Genomic DNA, 21,804 nt, shown 5'->3' with positions numbered 1-21,804 from the left:
GTGGTAGCCAATCAGCTGTGTGAGTTTCTCCAGGAAAATAAAATATATGAAGACTTTCAATCGGGGTTTAGAGCCAATCAGAGACAGCCTTGGCAAAAGTCACTAATGACCTTTTAATAGCCTCAGATCAGGGACTTGTGTCTGTCCTCGTTCTGTTAGATCTCAGTGCAGCATTCGACACAATTGACCATCAAATTTTATTACAAACGACATTGCCCTTGCTTCCAATGACACAGTCAGGAACTTGGGAGTGATCTTCGATCCTGATTTATCCTTTAATAGTCACTGAAAACAAATTTCTCGGACCGCTTTTTTCCACTTGCGTAATATTTCAAAATTAGACATGTCCTTTCACAAAAAGATGCAGAAAAACTAGTCCACGCCTTTGTTACATCAAGACTGGACTATTGTAATTCATTATTATCAGGCTCCAGCAGTAAGTCGTTAAAGACTCTACAGCTTGTCCAAAATGCTGCAGCACGTGTCCTGACGAGAACAAAGAGAAGAGAGCACATTTCTCCAATATTAGCATCGCTACACTGGCTTCCTGTTAAATCTAGAATAGAATTTAAAATTCTCCTCCTCACCTTCAAGGCCCTTAATAATATAGCGCCTTTTTACCTTAAAGAGCTGTTAGTACCTTATAAACCCGCTAGAGCACTCCGCTCCCAGAATTCAAGCCTACTTGTCGTCCCTAAATTTTCTAAAAGTAGAGTAGGAGCCAGAGCTTTTAGCCATCAAGCCCCTCAGCTGTGGAATAATCTACCACTTTCAGTTCGGGAGGCAGTCACCATCTTTTCGTTTAAAAGTAGGCTCAAAACCTTCCTTTTTGATAAAGCTTATAGTTAGAGCTAATTAGTGCGCCAGAACGTTACTTGTTCTATTTTATGACACATGACACACGGAGCTTCTCTTTCCAGCTTCTCCTTCCTCTTCTCCATCCCTATCCCCCTTCCCCGGAATCCCTTTCCTTTATCACCCGCAGATCCAGGGCCTCTGTGGCCGCACCATGGATTGCGGTTTGTGGATCGCGCACCGGGGGTCGCGGTGTTGGATCCAGTGTGGCGGATTCTGAATCATGTGGGCTGATCATGGTGCTGGTGGCGGACCCTGTGTCGCGTTGGCATTGGGCACGGGCGGTGGACCAGGACCGCGGTGGTGGCTTGTGATGGGTCCTGGTGGGCGGCGGTGGACGGTGACTGAGAACTGGAGTGGCGTCTGGTCTGGACGGTGGATCGTGGTCTAGATGGTTGCTGAGCATGGACTGTGCTTGCAGCGGGACTGCTTGGCATGTCATGTTGGGGTTGTCCTTCGGGATGTCTACCCTCATCAAATGCTGCTAGAGACTTTGATTATTGATGATGTTCTCCTGCACGTGGCATCTATTGCACTTCTGTCCGTCCTGGGAGAGGGATCCCTCACATGTGGCTCTCTCTGAGGTTTCTACATATTTGTACCCTGTTAAAAGGGTTTTTAGTAGTTTTTCCTTACTCTTGCTGAGGGTTTAGGACAGAGGATGTCACACCCTGTTAAAGCCCTATGAGATGAATTGTAATTTGTGAATATGGGCTATACAAATAAAATGTGATTGATTGATAGTTATGCCACTCACTTCCACCGTTTGTCAATTATTAATTTTATTGTCATTATAAATTCAACATATAGGTCTTTAATTTTGTCCTGGATTTGGTATCACATTACTAATTGATTAGTACTTTGTTTAATTGAGAGCATTGATTACCTTTCAAAGGAATGAGCTAATCAGTGTCCAAAATGTAAAATAAAGTTCTAATCTGCTCCACCTACTGTTTTTTTTTTAGCAAAGCTATACATTTTTGACTTCTTTTACCTGTTCAGTAGAGACATTTTGAAATGACTGATTATAGAAGTGGGATTGGGTCAAAGTTCATAGTCAGATTTAAATAGGTTTTCATAAAATGCTTCAAATTTCTGATTCATTTTATGTCTGTGATTGGCATTTTGGAAATCGTTTGAATTGACTGAAACAGAACAATATGGTATGATAACTGCTGAAGCCTCATTTAAACTTAGCTAAGCTTTCACATATATCTTTAATGAAGTAACAGGACCCCCAACCCTCCCCTTCAGGGACCTCAGTGGGACTTGATGGAGCCACCAAAGGTTAGACCCTGCCATTATTCTGGGCACATCAGTTATCCAGAATAAGCGAAAGTGATTTCATTGACCTACTGCGTTCTCCTACTAGTGCAGTGCCTGTTCTAAACCTGCCTTTTTGCAATGACTGGTATTCTGGGCTTGTGGTTCTACTTTAAAATGATTTTAAAAATGATTTGGTCATTGGTCAATGGTTCAATGGTTTGTATTTATATAGCGCGTTTCCAGTCTTGATGACCACTCGCTTTACAGTACAATTTGCCATTCACCCATTCACACAATCAAATAGTTCATCTATTAGCAGCACATTAGTTTTTTTTCTATGAGTTGCAGCTCGGGGTTCAGCATCTTGCCAAAGGACAGTCACACTCTGACCTTGAATCAGTTATTCATGTATTCACATTTTCAAGACTCGCTCCTTGGGCTGTCTAATTGGTTGAGCATTGACTTTTAAATATGACCTTGGTCAGGCCACAGTAGACTTTCCTCCAACACACATTTTACCTTGCATACTGGCTGTCAATAACCCAAGGGGAGATAGAGAGAGAGCCTACATTGGGTTTCTGCTAGGACTATATGGTATACATACAACTTTAACCTTCAGGCATGGGAGAAAAATGACTAAATATTAAGATTAATTTCATGTCCGTAACATATTTAGGTATAGTCTAGACGTTAGAACTATTGTGACGTGTCCGTTTTATGTTGACAACAGTATTTTCGAGATTGTGAAAAAGCATTTAAACCAAGGCATTCAAACACCTGTCCTCACTAGGCAAACCCAACTAGTCCACTAGTCCAGTCCTGTAAAATGTTTTAAAAGCCGCATGGATAATTTTGTAGGCTGCAGTGTGTGGTGCTGTTACAGTTAATAGCATTATACTGTTTTTTTTTATCTTATCTTCATCTCCGTACTTATTCTTCAAACATCTGTCTGTATGTGAAGCACATACCTTATCCCAAAGCCAATTTTATTTGAAAAGGTTAATTTGCTGCAGGTCTTGTTTACAGTTTCAAAAAGAAACCAGCAAACAGATTTATCACAAGCCAATCAAACTTAATAATGTTAAAGAGTCAGACAGAAGGTACTCGCCTGTTTGTTATTTATTCCAGACAGGGCTATTTCATCATTAGAATTGAATCTACTATGCCAACTACAATACAGTTAAAATGCCAACTACAATACATCAGCAACGTGAAGCCTTTTCTTTTTATATTGTGTAAAAAGATGTAGGAAGCTTGAGGAAAACACGTAGCATGATTTGATGTAGCTTTGATTTGATTGTTGGGTGTACAAACCAACGCGTCCAAGATGTACAAATCCATCCTGGAGAATAGATAAATTCAGAGGCAGTGAATAAAAAAGGAACTGACGGCAACATGACAACCAACATTTCCCACAAGTCTTTCTTTTTTACAATGCAATTGAAACGAGAAAACATTTGTTTCCACTTGTCTTCTCTCTTCCCTGATGGAGTTTCAGCTGTGTGTCCTGCTCTCATCTCTTCTTTCTTGACTGTCCAGTCAGTCTCCAGTCCTGTTTAGCCTGATTCTGTCAGTGTATGAGACTATCATTTCTGTGTACATACAGACAGGTGGCTGAGCAGCTTAGGTCAGTCTACTGGCCAGTCTTTTTCTCCTTCTGGAAGCTGAAGCTGGTCCGGCGGCTCAGTTTCCGCTGCTTCTGAGCAAAGTAATCAGCCCGAGAGGTACTGGCACGCGACTCCAAGATATAGTTCACCTGATGATCAAAAACACGAAAAATTGTGAGGTACCACATTCAGCTGCATGCCTGACTTCCCCAGGCCTTGACCAAAGATACAAAGACATTAAATCATCATTATGGTAACACAGTTTAAGTCACCATCATGTAGTAGTAAGAAGACAAACAATCTCTATTGATACAGTTAGGTCCATACATATTTGGACATTGACACAATTGTCATCATTTTGGCTCTGTACACCACCACAATGGATTTTGAATGAAACGATCAAGATGTGCTTCAATTTGAGGGTATTCAATCCAAATGAGGTGAACGGTGTAGGAATTACAACACATTTTATGTGTGGCCCTCCCTTTTTAAGGGACCAAAGTAATTGGAAAAACTAACAATCATAAATTTAATTGTCACTTTTAATACTTTGTTGCAAATCCTTTGCAATCAATGACAGCCTGATGTCTGATTAAGATTAAGATTAAGATATGTTTATTCATACCAAACACATGCACAACACGCCCATGCAATGGCAGGCAAATTCAACCTCTGCATTTAACCCATCTGTGTGCAGGACACACAGAGCAGTGAGCGACCATGTACGGCGCTCGGGGAGCAGATGTTGGGGGAGTAAGGTGCCTTGCTCAGGGGCACTAGACAGGGTAGGGAGACTCTTGGATTTTTGGACAGATCAATCCAGGTTCGTCTTTTGTTGTCTCTCGGTGGAGTTGAACCAGAGACGAACCAGAGATCTTCTCTGCCCATAGTCCAAGTTTCTGCCACTACACCACCGCCTCTCCCCTGGAACCCAAGACATCACAAGATGCTGGGTTTCGTCCCTGGTGATGCTCTGCCAGGCCTCTACTGCAACTATCTTCAGTTCCTGCTTGTTCTTGGGGCATTTCCCTTCAGTTTTGTCTTCAGCAAGTGAAATGCATGCTCAATTGGATTCAGCTCAGGTAATTGACTTGGCCATTGCAGAACATTCCACTTCTTTGCCTTAAAAAACTCTTTGGTTGTGTTCGCAGTATGATACGGGTCATTGTCTAGCTGCACTGTGAAGCGCCGTCCAATGAGTTCTGAAGCATTTGGCTGAATATGAGCAGATAATATTGCCCGAGACGTCAGAATTCATCCTACTGCTTTTTTTAACAGTCACATCATCAATAAATACAAAGGAACCAGTTCTAGCCATACATGCCAATGCCATAACACTATCTCAACCATGCTTCACTAATGAGGTGGTATGCTTTGGATCAGGAGCAGTTCCTTCCCTTCTCCATACTCTTCTCTTCCCATCATTCTGGTAAAAGTTGATCTTGTCTCAGCTGTCCATAGGATGTTGTTACAGAACTGTACAGGCTTTTTTAGATGTTTCTTTGCAAACTCTAATCTGTTCTTCCCGTTTTTGAGGCTCACCAATGGTTTACATCTTGTGGTGAAACCTCTGTATTTACTCTGGTGAAGTCTTCTCTTGATTGTTGACTTTGACACAGATACGAGAAACTGTTGTGAAGGGGTTTTTCTTCTCAAGGGAAATAATTCTTCTGTCATCCACCACACTTGTTTCCTGTGGTCTTCCGGGTCTTTTGGTGTTGCTGAGCTCACCAGTGTGTTCTTTCTTTTTAAGAATGTACCAAACAGTTGATAGTGACAGCTCTTTGGACATCATTTTGAGAATCGAGCGCGTCAGATTCCAAACACAAAAACCACACTTGAAATTAACTCTAGACCTTTTATCCGCTCCTTGTCAATGAAATAACGAGGGAATAACACACACCTGGCCATGGAACAGCTGAGCAGCCAATTGTCTAATTACTTTTGGTCCCTTAAAAGGGAGAGCCACATACACAATGTGTTGTAATTCCTACACCGTTCACCTGATTTGGATGTAGATACCCTCAGATTAAAGCTGAAAGTCTGCACTTACAGCACATCTTGATTGTTTCATTCAAAATCTATTGTTGTGGTGTACAGAGCCATAATTATGAAAATTGTGTCAATGTCCAAATGTTATTGGACCAAACTGTATCAACAACTAAAACTCATCCTGTGTACTGTCTGCAACAGTTGAGAATATAGCAGCTATTATTGTTATAACATTTTAAGATGTCCATATGTAAATATAGTATGATATGCATTTAGGGTTGCAAAATTCTGGGAATATGCAAAGTTGGAAACTTTCCATGGGAATTAACAGGAATATACGGGAAATAACGGAAATAAACTGGAAATTGTGCGGGTAATTTATACTAACTGTATTTACCTTGTCATAATCAGACATAACTATAAACATTTTGTTTTGTCATAGGCTGATTTGAGCCCTGAGGAAACTTTGGGCACTTGACTATATGCTTCTGCATCTTTGTGTCATTCTTAACATAGGTCTCTGCACAGTATTTGTAAATGTACACAGCCTTTCCTTCTACATTGGCTGGGTTGAAATGTCTCCACACATGATAGTGAACGTGGCATTATTCCCGGCTTAATATTCCCATTGAAAGTTTCAGCAAATTCTCAGCAAATTTACCGGAAATGTTCCGCCCCTTTGCAACCCTATATGCATTTATTTTGTAATGGTTGTAAACACGACTAATTGGCAAATTCTACATGATATCATGCATGCTGACATTATAAAGGAGAGCGTGCTGAAAACACAAGACTGAAATCTGACATATCCCTCTGGAGGGATCATGAGAGTGAGAATACATGTTCAGTAGCAAGTTTCAAACTATCTTTCTGCTGTCTCATCCTGGGTATTTTTCTCAGACTTGACACAGTTGATATTAAGTGTTTTCACAGAACATAGAGCACTGCAACAAAGCAATAGTCTGGTCAATGGAGATATTTAATGCTGTGATCCATTATATCTCGGAGCTTGGTATTACTGTCCCGAGTCGGAAGTTGCAACAGCCTGCGATTTCAAATTTTCGGAGCAATGAGTGTTTCTCCTTCCACATTTGTAAAGACTCATCTATTTACTGACAGGCTGTCAGGTCATCTTGTTCATCTGATCAGCTCTGTGCATGTCCCGGCATAATATTTTATTGAGAAACAAACCAAGACAGACACCCTGGAATACAGACCTTCATTTAGAACTCACCTTTAGCACTATTTCATTGACAGCACTAGCATCAGACTCAAAATAGAGGGGCTTGTAATCATGGTTGCTGAGATAGGTTAGCTTAAAAATTGCATGAGCTGTAAAACAGAGGGAAATCATTTATGAGACAGAGACTGACAAAAGTAATCATGCACAGACCACAGCTACAACTTCTCCTGTCCATTTCTGCACATCTTTAGTCATGTTAGTTTGTGTGATCCATGTGTGAAACCATGAAAGTGTCCGATTTTTTCTGAGCTGAAAAGATAACAGGCTGCTGGATAAAAGCAGAAATAAAGAGTTAATGATCCAAATCTATTTTTCTTAAATGTTTAACAATTAAATGTTGTTTCCTGATTTCCAGAGAGTACCACATAATGTGAGGAAAATGTCTTATCTTATGCAATATGTTTACACCCATATTTTAACTGATCAATATTGTGTTTATCTTCTAGTTCTGCCAGCAGAGTGTTGTTGAGCGCCAACAAAATGTTTTTAATTTATGTAATGTGCTTAAGAGCGGTAGAAGAAAGGCTTACAACTGCTTGATGTCCCAAAACAAGCTGGGTTTGTAAAACAAGTATGATAAACGTTTTACAAACCCAGCTACATACAGCATTGAAACATTAAGTTAAAAATATCTTAATCGTAAAATGGCAAAATTTACACTAGGGGGAGCCTAGTGTGGCATCCCACAGCAGCCACAATGCCGATGTGTCTGCAAAAATTGTTGGTTTATCAGCTTTGAGAATTTATCTAAAAATGTCAGAAATCAACCCCATTAACTTCTGGCTGGGGTAGACTTAAAAGAATGAAAATTCGAATCTGCTATTGTGTGACAATTGGGTAAAGTCCTTCTGCTGCATGAGAAAAGCTCATCAGCAATGGGTGATAATGTACATATGAATTACTTTATATGTTAAGTTGAAGAAAATAAGCCAAGGTACACTCACTGGGGCTTCTCTCCTCTACAAGGTCACAGGCACAGAGGTGGTCTGAGTCAATAGAGATGGGTTTCTGCCGTATCCAGAACTTAGTACTGGCCTTCTGATTGGTAACAGGATCAATCTCCACCTTCTCTCCTGAAATGCCTGAAGAAGCAATGGTATGTCAATCATGAATAAAATGGACAAGCTGCCCTGTGGTATTATGCCTCCGCACACCAGTGCAGTTTCCACTCGAATCAGATTATTTAATCTTTGAGTCCAAATGACAACTGGCAAAAATGTGAAGAAATTCTGTGAAGGCAGACTTCAGATAACATGCTAAAAAATATGGTCAAAAACATATTTTAAGGGGCCACCATGACCTTGCCCTTTGACCATCCAAATCTACTCAGTTAATCCCTGAATCTAAATTGACATATGTTCCAATTTTGAAAGCATTCTCTATAGGCCTAATTAAGAAAAAAGGGATTTTAAGGTCACACTGACAGTCTAATAATTTCCTCTGTGAATCAGAGTGAAAATCTTTACCAAATTTTATAGTATTCCTGGAGGTGTTCCTGAGATAACCAACTGACAATCTGAAAACAACGCTTCTGGATACTGGATCAATATTTTCATAATGCAACTTTAGGGATGACAATATCAGTCAGTCCATCTACTGACAAATAGGGATAAGCATGAAATATATCCTTTCAAGATTAACAAAAACACAGGGCTGCTGATTAAGGGGTAAAAACCAGGTGTCAAAAGGTTATGCTGTATGGGATGTTTATCTTCCATTACCTTCTCTGGAAAATGATAAAACATTTGAATGTGAAGTCTGGTTTGTCTGCTTCAGCGTAAGTAGCATACCTAGTAAACAACTTTGTATTAAGCTCCAATTGTAACCTCAAATTTTTAGCTAAAATACATTCGTCAAACTCATCAATTGGTTCAATTGCTCAATGCTTTCTAAGCAGTAACCAGCTGAGCATGACTGTTATGGGTAAAAACTCCAACCTGGCTTATTAGCAAATTAAGGCTAAATAGCATTCAACTAAAGACAGTTTGTGTCAAACCTCTAAGTTAATTCACTAGCAAGCTCCAGCTAGAACATGCTCATTACGACCATCTGGAATCAAGGACTTATTGTTTCAAGAATTACCAAGAGTTTTTCCAATAAGCATTATCTTTAGTAATTTCAAGAAACTGGAAAAATTATTAAACAAAATATACAGCTTGCAGCAGTGTGTACCTAGCTGGACATCTGTGGTGAAGCGTAGCTTGTGGATCATACTGATCTTGAAGGACTTGTAGTGGTGACTGCTCAACATGTCTTGGACTGTGGTGATGTCAACAGGAGGGTCCTCCTCTGAACTCTCCTCTCCCCTAGAGCCTAGAGACAAAAGAAAAGCAAACAAAAATATTGCTACAAACAGAAATTCTGGGAGGAAGCCCTAATAAGACCAACATTTTTTGCCATTCCATTGGGGCCACTCAGGGAACAAACAGTGATGAGAGACCATCATCATCGATCAGCCCATTGTCTTTTCCATATGTGTGGTGACACCAATGGCTGCAGACCAAAGGACAGACTCTTCTGTGCTTTTTGGATCATCTCTGACCAAGAGAGCTAACTGAAGTACTAGTTAGTTAATCAGACAATCAGTTTGAACGGACAGGGACAGACTGTATTTACCAGTAACTCCTGTCTGACAACTGCAGATCCTGTGAAACATCTCTTTGGTTTATCTTTTTATAAATCTTTTTTATTTACAGAACTTAAATGACTGTCCCAGATTTCCCAGAGAATGCTATCCTCCTTCTCAATCATATTTGATAAGGTGGGACAGCTAAAAAAAAACTAAAGCACATTTTAAACTCAAATGCATATTCTGTTGCTTGAAAACATCACAAACATTATTGATAACAATCAACAATTATGAACATATCTTATTAATGATTTATAACCTTAACATTAATTGTATCAGAATCCTATTTCATTGACCCTATCATGCAATTCAAAGGGGGAGCTTCACATTGACACGTTCCCTACCCCTTTCTGTGATATCAACCGCATGAAGTCATTCGATTTCAGTCAAGTCTTAAACTCCCTCCCCCCTGCCCCTCATCTGGCCTGTGACCTGATGTTGAAATATAATACAATAAGTCCCCCTATCTTTATTTTTTTTTATTATTATTCCTAGTTGTTCCACAGCAATTTAAACCTTCAAATTCAATTTAAATAAACAATTCTATTCAAAATGTATTCAGTTTTGGGCAAAATAATGGCAAGGTTCAAAGGTTTAGAAGAGACCGGAACAGAGCAGGTTCGCAGCTTCATGTGTTGTTTGCCGGCGAGTGGTAAAGATGACGCTTTCCCAACCGAAATGAGTGGAAGATGAACACAGAGAGTTTCGAGAAAGATGGACATTGCAGTATTTTTTCGTGGAGTTTAGCTGGAATGCTACCTGCCTGATATGCAAGAAAAAGTTGCTGTTCTGAAGGAATATAATCTCAAGCGTCACTACTTTACTAAACAGGGCGAAGATTACAAGAAGTATAAACAGGAACTTATAGACAGTGAGCTAAAAACTAAATTTAGAGAGGCAGAAGGAATAGCAGACATGACTGGACCATTTCTGAGAGAACTGCCTACATCTTTCCCAGAAGCCGGATAATGTGTCTTTTTGGAAGCACATATATGTGAGAGAAACTGTTCTCAACAATGTACCTTTAAACTGTACTCAGGGAAACATTTCTGACCTCCAATAGGGCAAATGTGGCTCAGCTGTGTGAGAAGAAAGGCTGTCAAGTGTCTGGCAAGACAAATGCATTTTGGGATTTGTGTTATTTTTATGAAAAAAACATTTGCACTAACTGTTCAAAAATGTTGATGTTTGCATTTTACTTATTAAGTATGAACAAAATATGAGTAGTAGCTACTCAGATGTCTTGTAAGACAAAAAATACAAATCTATTCAGGGATTTTATTTTGATAGTTCAGTAAGTGCAAGGTTTCAGTTTAAATTACTTACTTTCTCTGTGACCCTCCCTTGAGATGGCACTACCGCTAGTGGCCCCAAGCTTATTTGAGTTTGAGATCTCTGGTTTAAAAGGGATCGATGGTGTTCATTTGACAGGGATCAAACCAGGATCAAACAGCCAACCCGTGGTCAATTATATTGTAGTAGCTTCACTACACTGGCTTCCTGTTAACCATAGAAGAGAATGTATAACTCTCCTCCTCACCTCCAAAGCCCTCAATGATGACACCATCATACTACCATTAAGATTAAGATTAAGATTAAGATCCATTTATTCGTCCCAAACACATGCACAGACATGCAAAGGCACACTCATGCAGGTAGGGAAATTTAACCTCTGCTTTTGACCCATCTGGTGCAGGACACACAGAGCAGTGAGCGACCATGTAAGGCGCTCGGGGAGCAGATGTTGGGGGAGTGAGTTGCCTTGCTCAGGGGCACTAGACAGGGAAGGGAGACTCTTGGATTTTTGGACAGATCAATCCAGGTTCGGCTTTTGTTGTCTCTCCGTGGAGTCGAACCAAAGACGAACCAGAGACCTTCTCTGCCCATAGTCCAAGTTTCTGCCTCTCGACCACCGCCTCTCCTAGATCACCCCACTAGAGCACAGCACTCCTAGATCACCCCACTAGAGCACAGCACTCCCAGAATTAAAAAAGTAGCTATCAAGCTCCTATCCTGTGGAATCTCCCAGTTTCAGTTAATGAGGGGAACCTTCCCTTTTGATAAAGCTTATAATAAGAGCCCGTTCAGGTCTGCCTTGGACCAGCTTTTAGTTATGCTGCTATAGGCTTAGATTGTCTGCAGAGACACGACAGATAATTTTTCCTCTTCTCTCTCTTTATCACATGAATGTCTAATTACATTTTTCTGACTTGACTTCCTCCCAGGATTCCTTGTGCTTTATTATTGCAGATCAGAATATCCAACCCCCCCCAGTCACAGCGACACGCGCAGTGAGATCAGATCTTGTTCAGGTGAAGCAGACGGTAAGTGACTTTGAAGAACAGTGGAAACAGTGAATGCACAGAGTTTCTCTGGTCACAGTTGCTCAGTGATCAGCGCCGCTGCTTCATGATCCAACCAGAAGCTGCAGTTGGTTTGTACCGAGCTGGAGTTTCTGTGTCCTCCTCCACCAATTAAAAAGGACTCCAACATTTTGTGCTCAGTACAACACGAGACGGGACGCTTAGTCAGTCCTCTGTGTTAAAATGAGGAGTGACACGTAGACATGATCCGAAACCATCGATTCATAACCAAATATATGATCGTAACTTTATCACCTAAATCATCCCAATAAAAAAATATAACAAATGAACATAAACTAGTTCCATTTTGGAATCGTGAACTTAGTTGAAAATTGTAAAAAATTAACTATGAACGTGTTCATTTTCATCTACATGAACTGGACTTTATAAACTGTTATCAAAAATGTTTTCGGCTTCAGACAAATTTTATTGGCTGGAAGAGAAGGAAAAGTGGCTCAGTTGATAGTAAAGGTTGCCGAACCCTGTGTTAGTGGAATCTAGCTGACATACTGGGATTACGTACTGTTTTCTCTGACAAGGCAAAACTCCAGGGTGCTTTGACTCTCCAGTGTCAAGTCCAGGTCTACTGCGACATTCGGCTCTGTCTGCTTCTCTAGGCGATACATTGGCCCTGTTGGAGAATGATGGAGTCAGAAAACCGCAAAAAAAATAATTGGAAATTTAACTTTTTTCAGTAATAATAATGGTGCACACTTGTACTTAGCCTGTCTGACTGTTGACCAGTCAAGCTCTTTTTTAACAGATTGATGGTATGAAAATAACACCTAAATTTAGAAATTTCAATCCTTAAAACTTTGTAGACAGGTTAGTAACAAATTCACAACTCTACTAATTTGGTTCCAGAGAACCACAATGGAATTAAGTCCTTGGCCTTGTCTTATCTTTTTTTTTTTCTAGAACAATTGTGTATTAGGAAAAGTTGTTTCTGCTTTGTGGTAGGGCTTTTTTTGTAATGTAAGGTAGCTGTTTGAATAACAGTTTTGCTGGTGAAGGAACCTCTAACCCCTGCCAGCCATCATGTACTTTATTTTCAAAGACACAAGCCCCATATCGGCAAAGGGTGAGGGTTGGGTGGTTTATGTTTCCATCCAGCAGCAAATGCAACTTCAGTTTGGTATCTCACAGAAAAAGTTTTTTTATTATTATTTGTGGTCCACAGTGTACATGTGTCTGTCTTAATGCAAAGTACCAGTGTACAAAAGGAGACAGGACCAAACTATATGAATACAAACGTTGGCTTACTCAATGTCCTTACTCAATGAAAAAGAAGAACCAACATTTAACCCTACTGTTCTGGCTTTAGCATTATGGTCACATTCAAGGAAGAGTGCAGGACATCTTATGCATAATTACCTGAGCCTTTCTGTGAGCCTTTCCTCTTCTTGAGTGCTTTCTGGAGAATTTCCTTCATAGTTACCTTCAAACTGTCCACAGGTATCAGAGAAAAACCATGCGCAGCATTTCTAAAATGGAAATAGTAGAAAAAGTTAAGGATGTTTTTGTTGTGGATGGGCATTTCAGCCTAAAAACAATAATCGATTAATGTATAGTATATATATCAACTAGTAAACCATTATACATTGAACAAATACAATCCACACTGAAGAATCATTTCTTGTCAAAACATCACACTTTTAGACATTAATAAAAGTTGTCATCAAAACTACCAGAGTGTGGTCTTTAAGTTACTGCTGAGATATCATTATCTGAAATACATGCAAATTTTCCAGTATTAAAAGGTAATTTTTTGGGGGGCAATTCAACCTTAGTTATTATCACCTATAATTCTTTATTTTCCAATTGGGAAAAGCATAGTATTTAAAATATAGGGTGAATATAGAGCAGGAAAATAGCTTTAATATGACTTGACAACAATTTCTCTATGACCTGAATTAAGGGAGATATGGCTAGTCAAAATCCCAGAACCCCAAATCAAAAAAAAGGTTAAACTTTGTTACTGCAAATCTCACTTAACTGGAATCGGAGAAACCAGAGCTTTTGGCTCCTTGGGCTTCCTATGTCACCAAATGAGTGTGATGATTAAACATTAAATAACCCTTAAACACAACTGTTCTGGAATCTTCTCTCTCCTCTAAACCAGTCATGTCACACATGTGCCCCTTACATTCTGACAAACAGCGACTGTCTGGATATGAGACCAGGAGAGGAGTATTTTTCCACCAAGGCCAACGTGCTGAAACCAAACTTGTGGATTGGCTCATTGGAGTCAAGTGGAGGGAAGTCTGTGTCCACCTCACCATCATCCTCTGCAATATGGAGACAGTAGGCGTTCACATTCTCACTGTGGAGAGACGTGGCAAACGAGTGCAGAGAGTGACTGAAGTGTTACATAGAAAGCAATATTTAATGAAGCTGCTGTTAACATGTTTTCCCTCACTTGAGTTTGGGTTCTCGTCCCTCGCTTGTGTACTGCCAACAGATGAGCCCGATGAGGTCATGGACACGGGCATTTGCGATAGTCACCACTGTCATTGGATGTACTTTCTCTTGAGCCATCTGCATTGAAAGGTAGACGTCGATCTTTTTTGTAGCTGTTGTGCCAATATGGCCCTAAAACATGAAGTGATGAAAGAAAATCATGAAGAGAACTGGAAATACCTAGAAATATCTTTGCCAACCATTGTAGTTTCAGTCTACAGAATGTTTCCCCCCCCCCAAGACTTATATGAGGTCACCTAGAGCTCTACCTGCTATGACCCTACAATTTTCTAAAAATAATGTCAATAATTTATCCTTGAGTCCAAGTGACAACTAGTCAGTTAATTTCCATGTTCAAACGGACAAAAACACGTTTCGAGTCTAAGGCACTATTCAGACCCGGAATAACATATCCTGAGATATCCAATTTCATGTGAACAGCGTTACTTTCCCTTTTTGGGTCCATACCTGGCATACGCCTCCTGTGAACACTAGTTACCATATCTCACTTTTCCTTTCTATACAAATAATCCCGACTGTCACTTTTGTTCACAAAGACCAAGAGAAATTGTTTAAACACAGTGCGAGTTTACTGACATGTCCAACAACTTTGTTGCGTGTCTGTGTGAGTGCCATGCATGTTTGTTTTTCGAGTGAATGCGATGCAGGAAAGAAGTTGAGCAAGCGAGACAGGAGGTGTGGATTGAATTGATGCTTTGCATAGATCTACAATGACGAAGGATTTTAGCAATTGGACAAAAAACATTTGAATAATTATGTGTTGGTAAATGGTGATTTTGTGGCCACAAACATATCAGAGAACGAAAAAATTGTTTTTCAAAAATTTGAGTTGTCATTCATATTTGGCCCAGGATGGATTTGAGTTCACACATTGAATAAAATGTGACAACACACGTCTCAGACCACCTCAGAATGTGTTTTGTGTGATTGATCTCAGGGTGCACTCAGGTGTGTTTCAGACTTGGACTTAGCATTGACCACTTGTTGTTTTCATGTTAACAGCAGGTCTGAACAGGGTCTAAGGGAAAGTTTCTGCCAAGTCGAAAGAGTTCTCTTGAGACATCCTAAAGATATGGTCTTCAAGAGGCAAAAGAGACCTTTGTAATGTAATGTTGACCTTGACCTTTGTACCAAATATGAAGAGTCAAGTCATTCTTGAGGCACAGTGTTGTATAAATGTAGAATAATTCACCTTGCCATCAAATTTGGAGTATTCGTTGAAGGGGTTGTTGAGCTGCTGGGGACACTGCTCCAGTCGCAGTGAAAGGGTGGATTTAGTACCTGTTAACCGGGGCCTGTCTTTGAAGTCACGTTTCTCAAACACAGACCCCAGATCTTCCACTGTACAGAAGTCATTAAAGGAAAAAAAACATGTTGTAAAACCTTGATTTGATCAAAACCAGGGATAGAATATTGGAGAAAGTGCAGTATATTTCTTTTCACAAGCAAGTGTTTTGCTACAAGCATGCATATCAATCCATTTCATCATCGCAGATCACACTTTTTCTTTTCTCTGGTCCCTTTAGCAGGTTCCTATCCCCAGGTTTTTGGTACCCCACTTTATGTACTGATCAAAGTATTTCACATAATAACAGTGCTGTGAAAAATTATTTAACCCATGCCTGCTTTCTTCTATTTTTAGATTTAGGTTAGATTGATTGAATGATAATTTAAAAACTGAATTTTGTGTTTGTTTTATTTAAAAGAGTTTGATGATCTGAAACATTGAAATTTTACAAAAGAAATCCAAAATAGAAGAAATCAGGGGTTGGAGACTTTCACTCCGCAAAGAAACATCAGTAAGTGCAAAGTAACAGGTTGTGTTTTACTACAAAATTGCCATGAGTGCAGCTTTGACATTTTATAATCTTAGTAAAATTGTACAAAAATCATACCTGACTGGGATGAAGACCTCTCTTTCCACTGAATGTTTTTACATTTGATCTGGTTCTGCCGTTCTTTCCTTAGCCTTTCAAGTCTTTGGGCTGAAAAGAAAGAACAACTTTAACCTTCCTTTTATATGCAAACAAGTCAATGTCGCTACAAACCTATAACAAATAGAGATCAAGCACACAATAACTATACCAGCGATCTGTACATTTTGGTTTAATGTTTTTCCTTATGCTGGGATTTTGAGAGCAATACCAGAGGAAAAGGTATATTTCTAAACATCTGCCGTGTGAAGTGTGATACTCACTGACATGACCCATGCTATAAAAACAGTCTAACACAAATACTGTGTTACACATAAATATGAACAGCAAATAAAACGTATATACTTGGCTATAGTTTTGTTCATCCCTTTTATCTTACCAGCAGCCCCCGGTTTGTCACGGCTGTCTTGTTGAAGTCCTGATGAGACAGCCACCACAGGTCAGTCTGAAAGTCTCAAGTATTGTCGCTTTCTAACCCCAACACATTACCACTACCAGCACTCCACCCAACTGATTACAAAAGTCAAGAGAGCCAAAAGGAGAGATTGTGTCTACCTTTGGACTCCCTCCATCACCCAACCAACTTTTTCTTTCCAGATAAACAGCTGATTGTAACTTCACACTCTTTAGTTGATTGAAACTCACTATACTCAGATTTTACATCACCACAGATAACATACCCATTTGTACCAATTTGCATTTGATGACTGATTTAATGATGTAATGCTAATTAGGACACCAAACCTTGACAGGCCATTGTTATTGAAAATCAAAAGAACTCAATACTGTTATAAAGTGGCTACTGCTGACTTACAACTGTGGCTCAACAGTTATAGACAAATCAGAACATATTTTGCCTTTATAAAAACATATTATGTTTCTGTCCTGGAGAAGTAATTATGTCGCAGGACATGAATGGTAGTGAAATATTTATACATAGTTTATGTGGTTGCCTTTTTGACAACCCCCTTTGGTATTTTGGTGTAAAATTGTCTGCTTACATGATTATGACTGCTGCAGCCACATCAAAAACCACTAAACTGAAATGAATGACAGAGTGGTAAAAACTAATCATCACAAGACAATAACCAATAACCAAAATCAAAGTTAAGAGAGAAACACACATAAAGTGGGAAGGACAGATCAAACTGGAAAGGCACTAAGAAATATGCTACAACTGTGCTGCATACAGACTTAGGCCGGAGATAAACTTGCTTTTAACTATGCATACATTGCGCAAAATGGCTGCCTTGCGTATCCTGCATCCATTTGTGCACTTTAACGCTATGCATACGCCAGATGCATCTGCACTTGACCGTTAGGGGCAGTGTAGCGGTCGTATTATAGAATATGTGGTGCATCATCAGTGGGCTAATCTTTCAGAGCAAATCATCAAAGGTCCTGACAAACATTTGAAAATACTGGTGGTGTTTTTCATCATCGACCTCACGCATTGGCCGAATGAGAGAAACATTCTCGCCATTGTCGTGCCGTGATGGATTTAAGGGCCTTACAGACGCCGCTGTCTCTTTTTCTGCAGTGATCTCCGAATGAACAAAATAGTAAACTCATCAAGTTAGACCATGTTTATAGTTTACATCATGCAAAACCAGAAGTTCTGTACGGTCTGATTTCTTCGGTGTGCCTCTTGAGGTATCCTCCGGTAACAAGCGTAGTACATCGTCAAGTATATGAACAACTGTGTTTATGATGCAGTCGGTTGTCTACACAAATGCATGTTTAAAAGTAATGTCCGGCCTTAGTCTTTCAATTCAGCTGAGATGGATGTTGATACCAGGTCTTAATAGGGCAGATTAGTTCAGTGAACCTCAGTGGCTTCCCCAGTCACCAGAAGTAAACCCAGTCGACCACTCACCTCTGACCTGGTATTAAAATCCATCCTGAGAGTTCTGATCGCAAGTGCAGCTGAGTTCTGTCTGTTCACACCTGGCATTAAAATGCATCCTAAATTTGTCTCCTGTGGCCACTGATCGGATCTCACTTCCTCTTATTTGTTTAGAAATATCATTATGTTGTTAGTTTTACCCAATCTGAGTATATACACTGTTGATTTGCCGGGGTCGGTTTGTGTTTCCACCTTACTATAGCTTCTTCCAGATATGCACTGAATACAACAGTTCCTCGGTATTCTCTCCAGGGATAGTGCTTGGGTGAATGCAGCTGTCCAAGTGAGACGCTCTGCAGACTTTCTCTGCCAGTATAATGTCCATAGAAATCCAGGAGAAGTTGATGTGAGACACAGTAGGGGATCCCCCCCCGGGGATTCACCATGAGCAATTGGGATGGGGAGGGGTTGATGACGCTTCTACACTCGACAAATGCAAACATCCTCAACGAAGGTGGCTTTGTCAATCATGACAACAGGGCAACAAACGGCAAAGACAACTGAATCTCCAGTACAGGGTTGTGCATAATGAGCACAGCTTATTGAATAATGCATAAACAGGTGAACTGCTCTATGTGCAGCAGCAATAGTTAAGTTTCAGAGACCCGCAGCTGGTCCTTACCTGCCACTTTTCAGTTACTGCAGGTCACTTGTGCAATTGCAGAAAGAAAGCTGCATCCAGCATTACCACAGGCCAAGCTAACAGGCATGTTTGGCCTGTGGGATGTCAGATACTGCACTTGTATGGATTTAATGTCAGGTGTGAACTGACATACCTAGAGCTGTCCATGTTTGATCAGTTCACCCAAGGAGCCTGTCAATGCAGGTAGACACATGGCCTCAGACTGAAAATAAAAATGGGTTTTCTTAGGCCTGAAACGTGCTTACGCCACTCCTCACGCAAACGTTGGGATTTATGAAAACAAACTTGACGGGAAAATTTGCGTATTTCCAAGCAAACTCTGACCCATGCATACAAACGTTTTGGAGACGTGAGGTGGGGAACTGAAGCGGATTATTTATCAAGTTTATCATTTACATTAAAACCCACAGCTAAGTTTTGCTCTTACAGGACTCATGGTGGAAACACATTGGTCAGCAGTATAATTTAATATCCATGCCCTGATTTGCATTGACCATTTATGGTTGAAAGTGAGCGTGTGGAGGACGGATTTGGAGGCAGATCCAAGTACGAGCGTTTCCAGGTGGACTGTGATTTATAAAGCGAACATTGCGCTCAGGTGTGCGTACGCCATTTCCGGCTTTTATACGTACGTACACTTTTAGTATGAATCTTACGCACTTCTTTATGAGACCCCTGCAATGTAACACCATGCCTTTTACTTGCACACACAATTTGACACAAGCCTCAGTAAACCACCAGCCCAGATTAGACACACAAACCCTCTTCAAACAACAAACCAGTCTCTGAGGCTGCTCCTTTCATAAAGACAGAAGGGAAATGTGCTTGACCGAAAGCCTGCACAGCTGAGCCGCAACGGCCAGGAGATGGACTTACCTGTGTTAGAACGCCGACGGATACCAAAGTCCCAGCTGGAGGTGATGTCCATGGACTGGGAAAGGTCACCAGCATGATTATCCGTCACACTGCTGCCCTCTTCACTCAGGTAGCCTGACCCACAGTTGCTGCCAGGTACCAGAGCCAGCTGGCACTTCTCCAGATCCACATCCTGGTCTATCAGTACCATCTCACACATTCCTGTATCATCACTGGTAACATGGGACTGTCTGATGTGGGCCAGAATAATGGCTGGATTGTCCAAGAAAGCCATTTCCTTTGCTCTTATTGTGGCTAATAGCTTTGGGTGTTTTCTCTTTGTCAGCCTGTCTTGTCTGATACCCCAGACGATTATTTTAACTTCCTCTCAGTGTCTGTTGGAGGGTGTTAAAGCAGTGGCTGATGACAAGTGGAGGGATGTCATCTTTTCCATCTCCTTCTCCTGATTATGATCTGTGCTCTAAAGGAAGAAAGGTCCCAGTGCCTGTTTGGAGCAAGTTAAAAGTTATTCTACAGCTGAAGCTTGAGAAACAGTACCAAATTGGATTTCAAAGTAAGTGCATGTAAATGTCCAGCTCCATGGTCCTAAAACTTAGTTTGTTAAGGTAGTAAATAAGAAAAGTAAAGAAGAGCCTGATGACCCAGTCCTACAGTCTGAATATATAGTACAGGTCCATTATGTATTAAAATGTGTTTTAGTGAGAGCATTTGACTGCATTGTATATCATCTGCCCTTTAACAAGTTGCATCAACATAATAGATAATGTCACTAGCAAGGGCCATATATGGGTTAATGTGGACTAATCTGAACAAATTATGTTTGTTATGACACAATGTTGATATTTTGCAAAGACTGCTTGGGTTACAAACTAAACAAAAGGACATTATTTCAAAATGCAGTTGTTTTACTGTCCTGAATATTTACACTATGAACAAAAGGTTGTTTATCGTTACAACAAGGTGGTGAGAAGCGTGAGCAGTGACAAATTAAGACCAGTACGTGGTGTTTAAGGTTATACAGTCAGCGTGTATAATGCAGGACGATAGCACGCGTAAACGCAAGGACTTCTTCTAACGTTGGCAAACAAACACCATATGGCAAATACTATATTGTTGTAATCAGTATTTGTAATGTGTGAGTGGCGTTATTAAATAATTAAAAGGTGATAGTTCCCAAAAATCTTCTCCATATGCAGCTAATGCTAAGCTGCGGTGATGACAAGTTTGGGTAGTCACATGAGACAAACCATTGCCTATTGACACGGTCCTGATCAGCGTTACTAAAGGAAGGAGAGGTTTGTTTTAACCTCGGGAGTATTTATGATATCGGTACCCTATTTACGTAGTGATTATTCCCAGTAGCTAGTTTGACGTAAGCTGTGGAAGCTATTGTGTTTCCTAGCTTCACTGAAACTAACAAACTTGCAGTCACAAATGGTCCTGTATCTAAACCAAGTCGCCATTCACACGGTTAATGTAGCAACATAGATATTCAAGTCGTATTCACACTGCAAAATCATTATTCCACTAAATGCGACGAATCTGCATCGATTGTTCTCGTTAACGTGTAAGCTTGTTTAAGGCTAAAATCACTGACGCTGTCTCCAGTTAGCTGTGCTGTAGTAGTTAACTACTACAAAACAACACAGAGTACTTAGTACATTAAGGCGTCCCACCTTCAAAAGCTCCATCCGAAGATTTTTTTTTTTTTCCAAACTCCCATTTTTATACTCTTTCTATTTGTTTCTTCTTCTTCTTCTTCTTCTTCTTCTTCTTCTTCTTGGATTTGACGGAGAGCTGCAAGGGCGTATTGCTGCCATCTACTGTTTGTTATCCGTGCTCCTTTTGACCATAGTGAGGGCAACATATGAAAATCTGGGAACTAAATCCTTACCAAGAAATGTCTTCACAATTGTGTTTAGGAAGGTGTGTAATATCATGTCTTAAAATGTTGAAATTCAACTCCCGTGGGAAACCTCCTAAAACATGGCTCAAAGTTGGGGTACCTG

At 40.2% G+C, this 21,804-nt stretch overlaps 1 protein-coding gene across 2 annotated transcripts; it reads right to left on the bottom strand.

Annotated features, from left to right (window-relative positions):
• Window positions 1-3,217: 3,217 nt before the first annotated feature.
• mapkap1 (MAPK associated protein 1) lies at window positions 3,218-21,599 on the bottom strand. Of its 2 annotated transcripts, XM_062412850.1 has the most exons (12): window positions 21,472-21,599; window positions 19,796-20,279; window positions 16,332-16,421; window positions 15,629-15,777; window positions 14,375-14,547; window positions 14,102-14,278; window positions 13,330-13,439; window positions 12,479-12,586; window positions 9,136-9,276; window positions 7,908-8,045; window positions 6,955-7,052; window positions 3,218-3,877 (listed from the first exon to the last, which is right to left on the bottom strand). In XM_062412850.1, exons 2-12 carry the CDS (start codon window positions 20,067-20,069, stop codon window positions 3,755-3,757), a joined length of 1,581 nt encoding a protein of 526 aa, XP_062268834.1. In that variant the 5' UTR covers window positions 20,070-20,279; window positions 21,472-21,599; the 3' UTR covers window positions 3,218-3,754. The 2 variants fall into 2 exon arrangements, with proteins under 2 accessions (XP_062268834.1, XP_062268835.1); XM_062412851.1 differs by lacking the exon at window positions 6,955-7,052 and having other exon boundaries at window positions 21,472-21,584.
• Window positions 21,600-21,804: the final 205 nt, after the last annotated feature.

Source organism: Platichthys flesus, chromosome 19 (assembly GCF_949316205.1).
Source record: "Platichthys flesus chromosome 19, fPlaFle2.1, whole genome shotgun sequence".
NCBI lineage: Eukaryota > Metazoa > Chordata > Actinopteri > Pleuronectiformes > Pleuronectidae > Platichthys > Platichthys flesus.
Note: the sequence above shows the minus strand (reverse complement) of the source record. Positions and strands in the feature narration are given on the sequence as shown.

Coding starts and splice junctions, on each gene's coding strand:
- mapkap1 (XM_062412850.1), bottom strand. CDS start 20,069: ATGGCTTTCTTGGACAATCCAGCCATTATTCTGGCCCACATCAGACAG. Junction 9,277..12,478: donor TTGCCTTGTCAGAGAAAACA/GTACGTAATCCC, acceptor TTTTGTCTCTAG/GCTCTAGGGGAGAGGAGAGT. Junction 8,046..9,135: donor CACCACAGATGTCCAGCTAG/GTACACACTGCT, acceptor TTGCTTCTTCAG/GCATTTCAGGAGAGAAGGTG.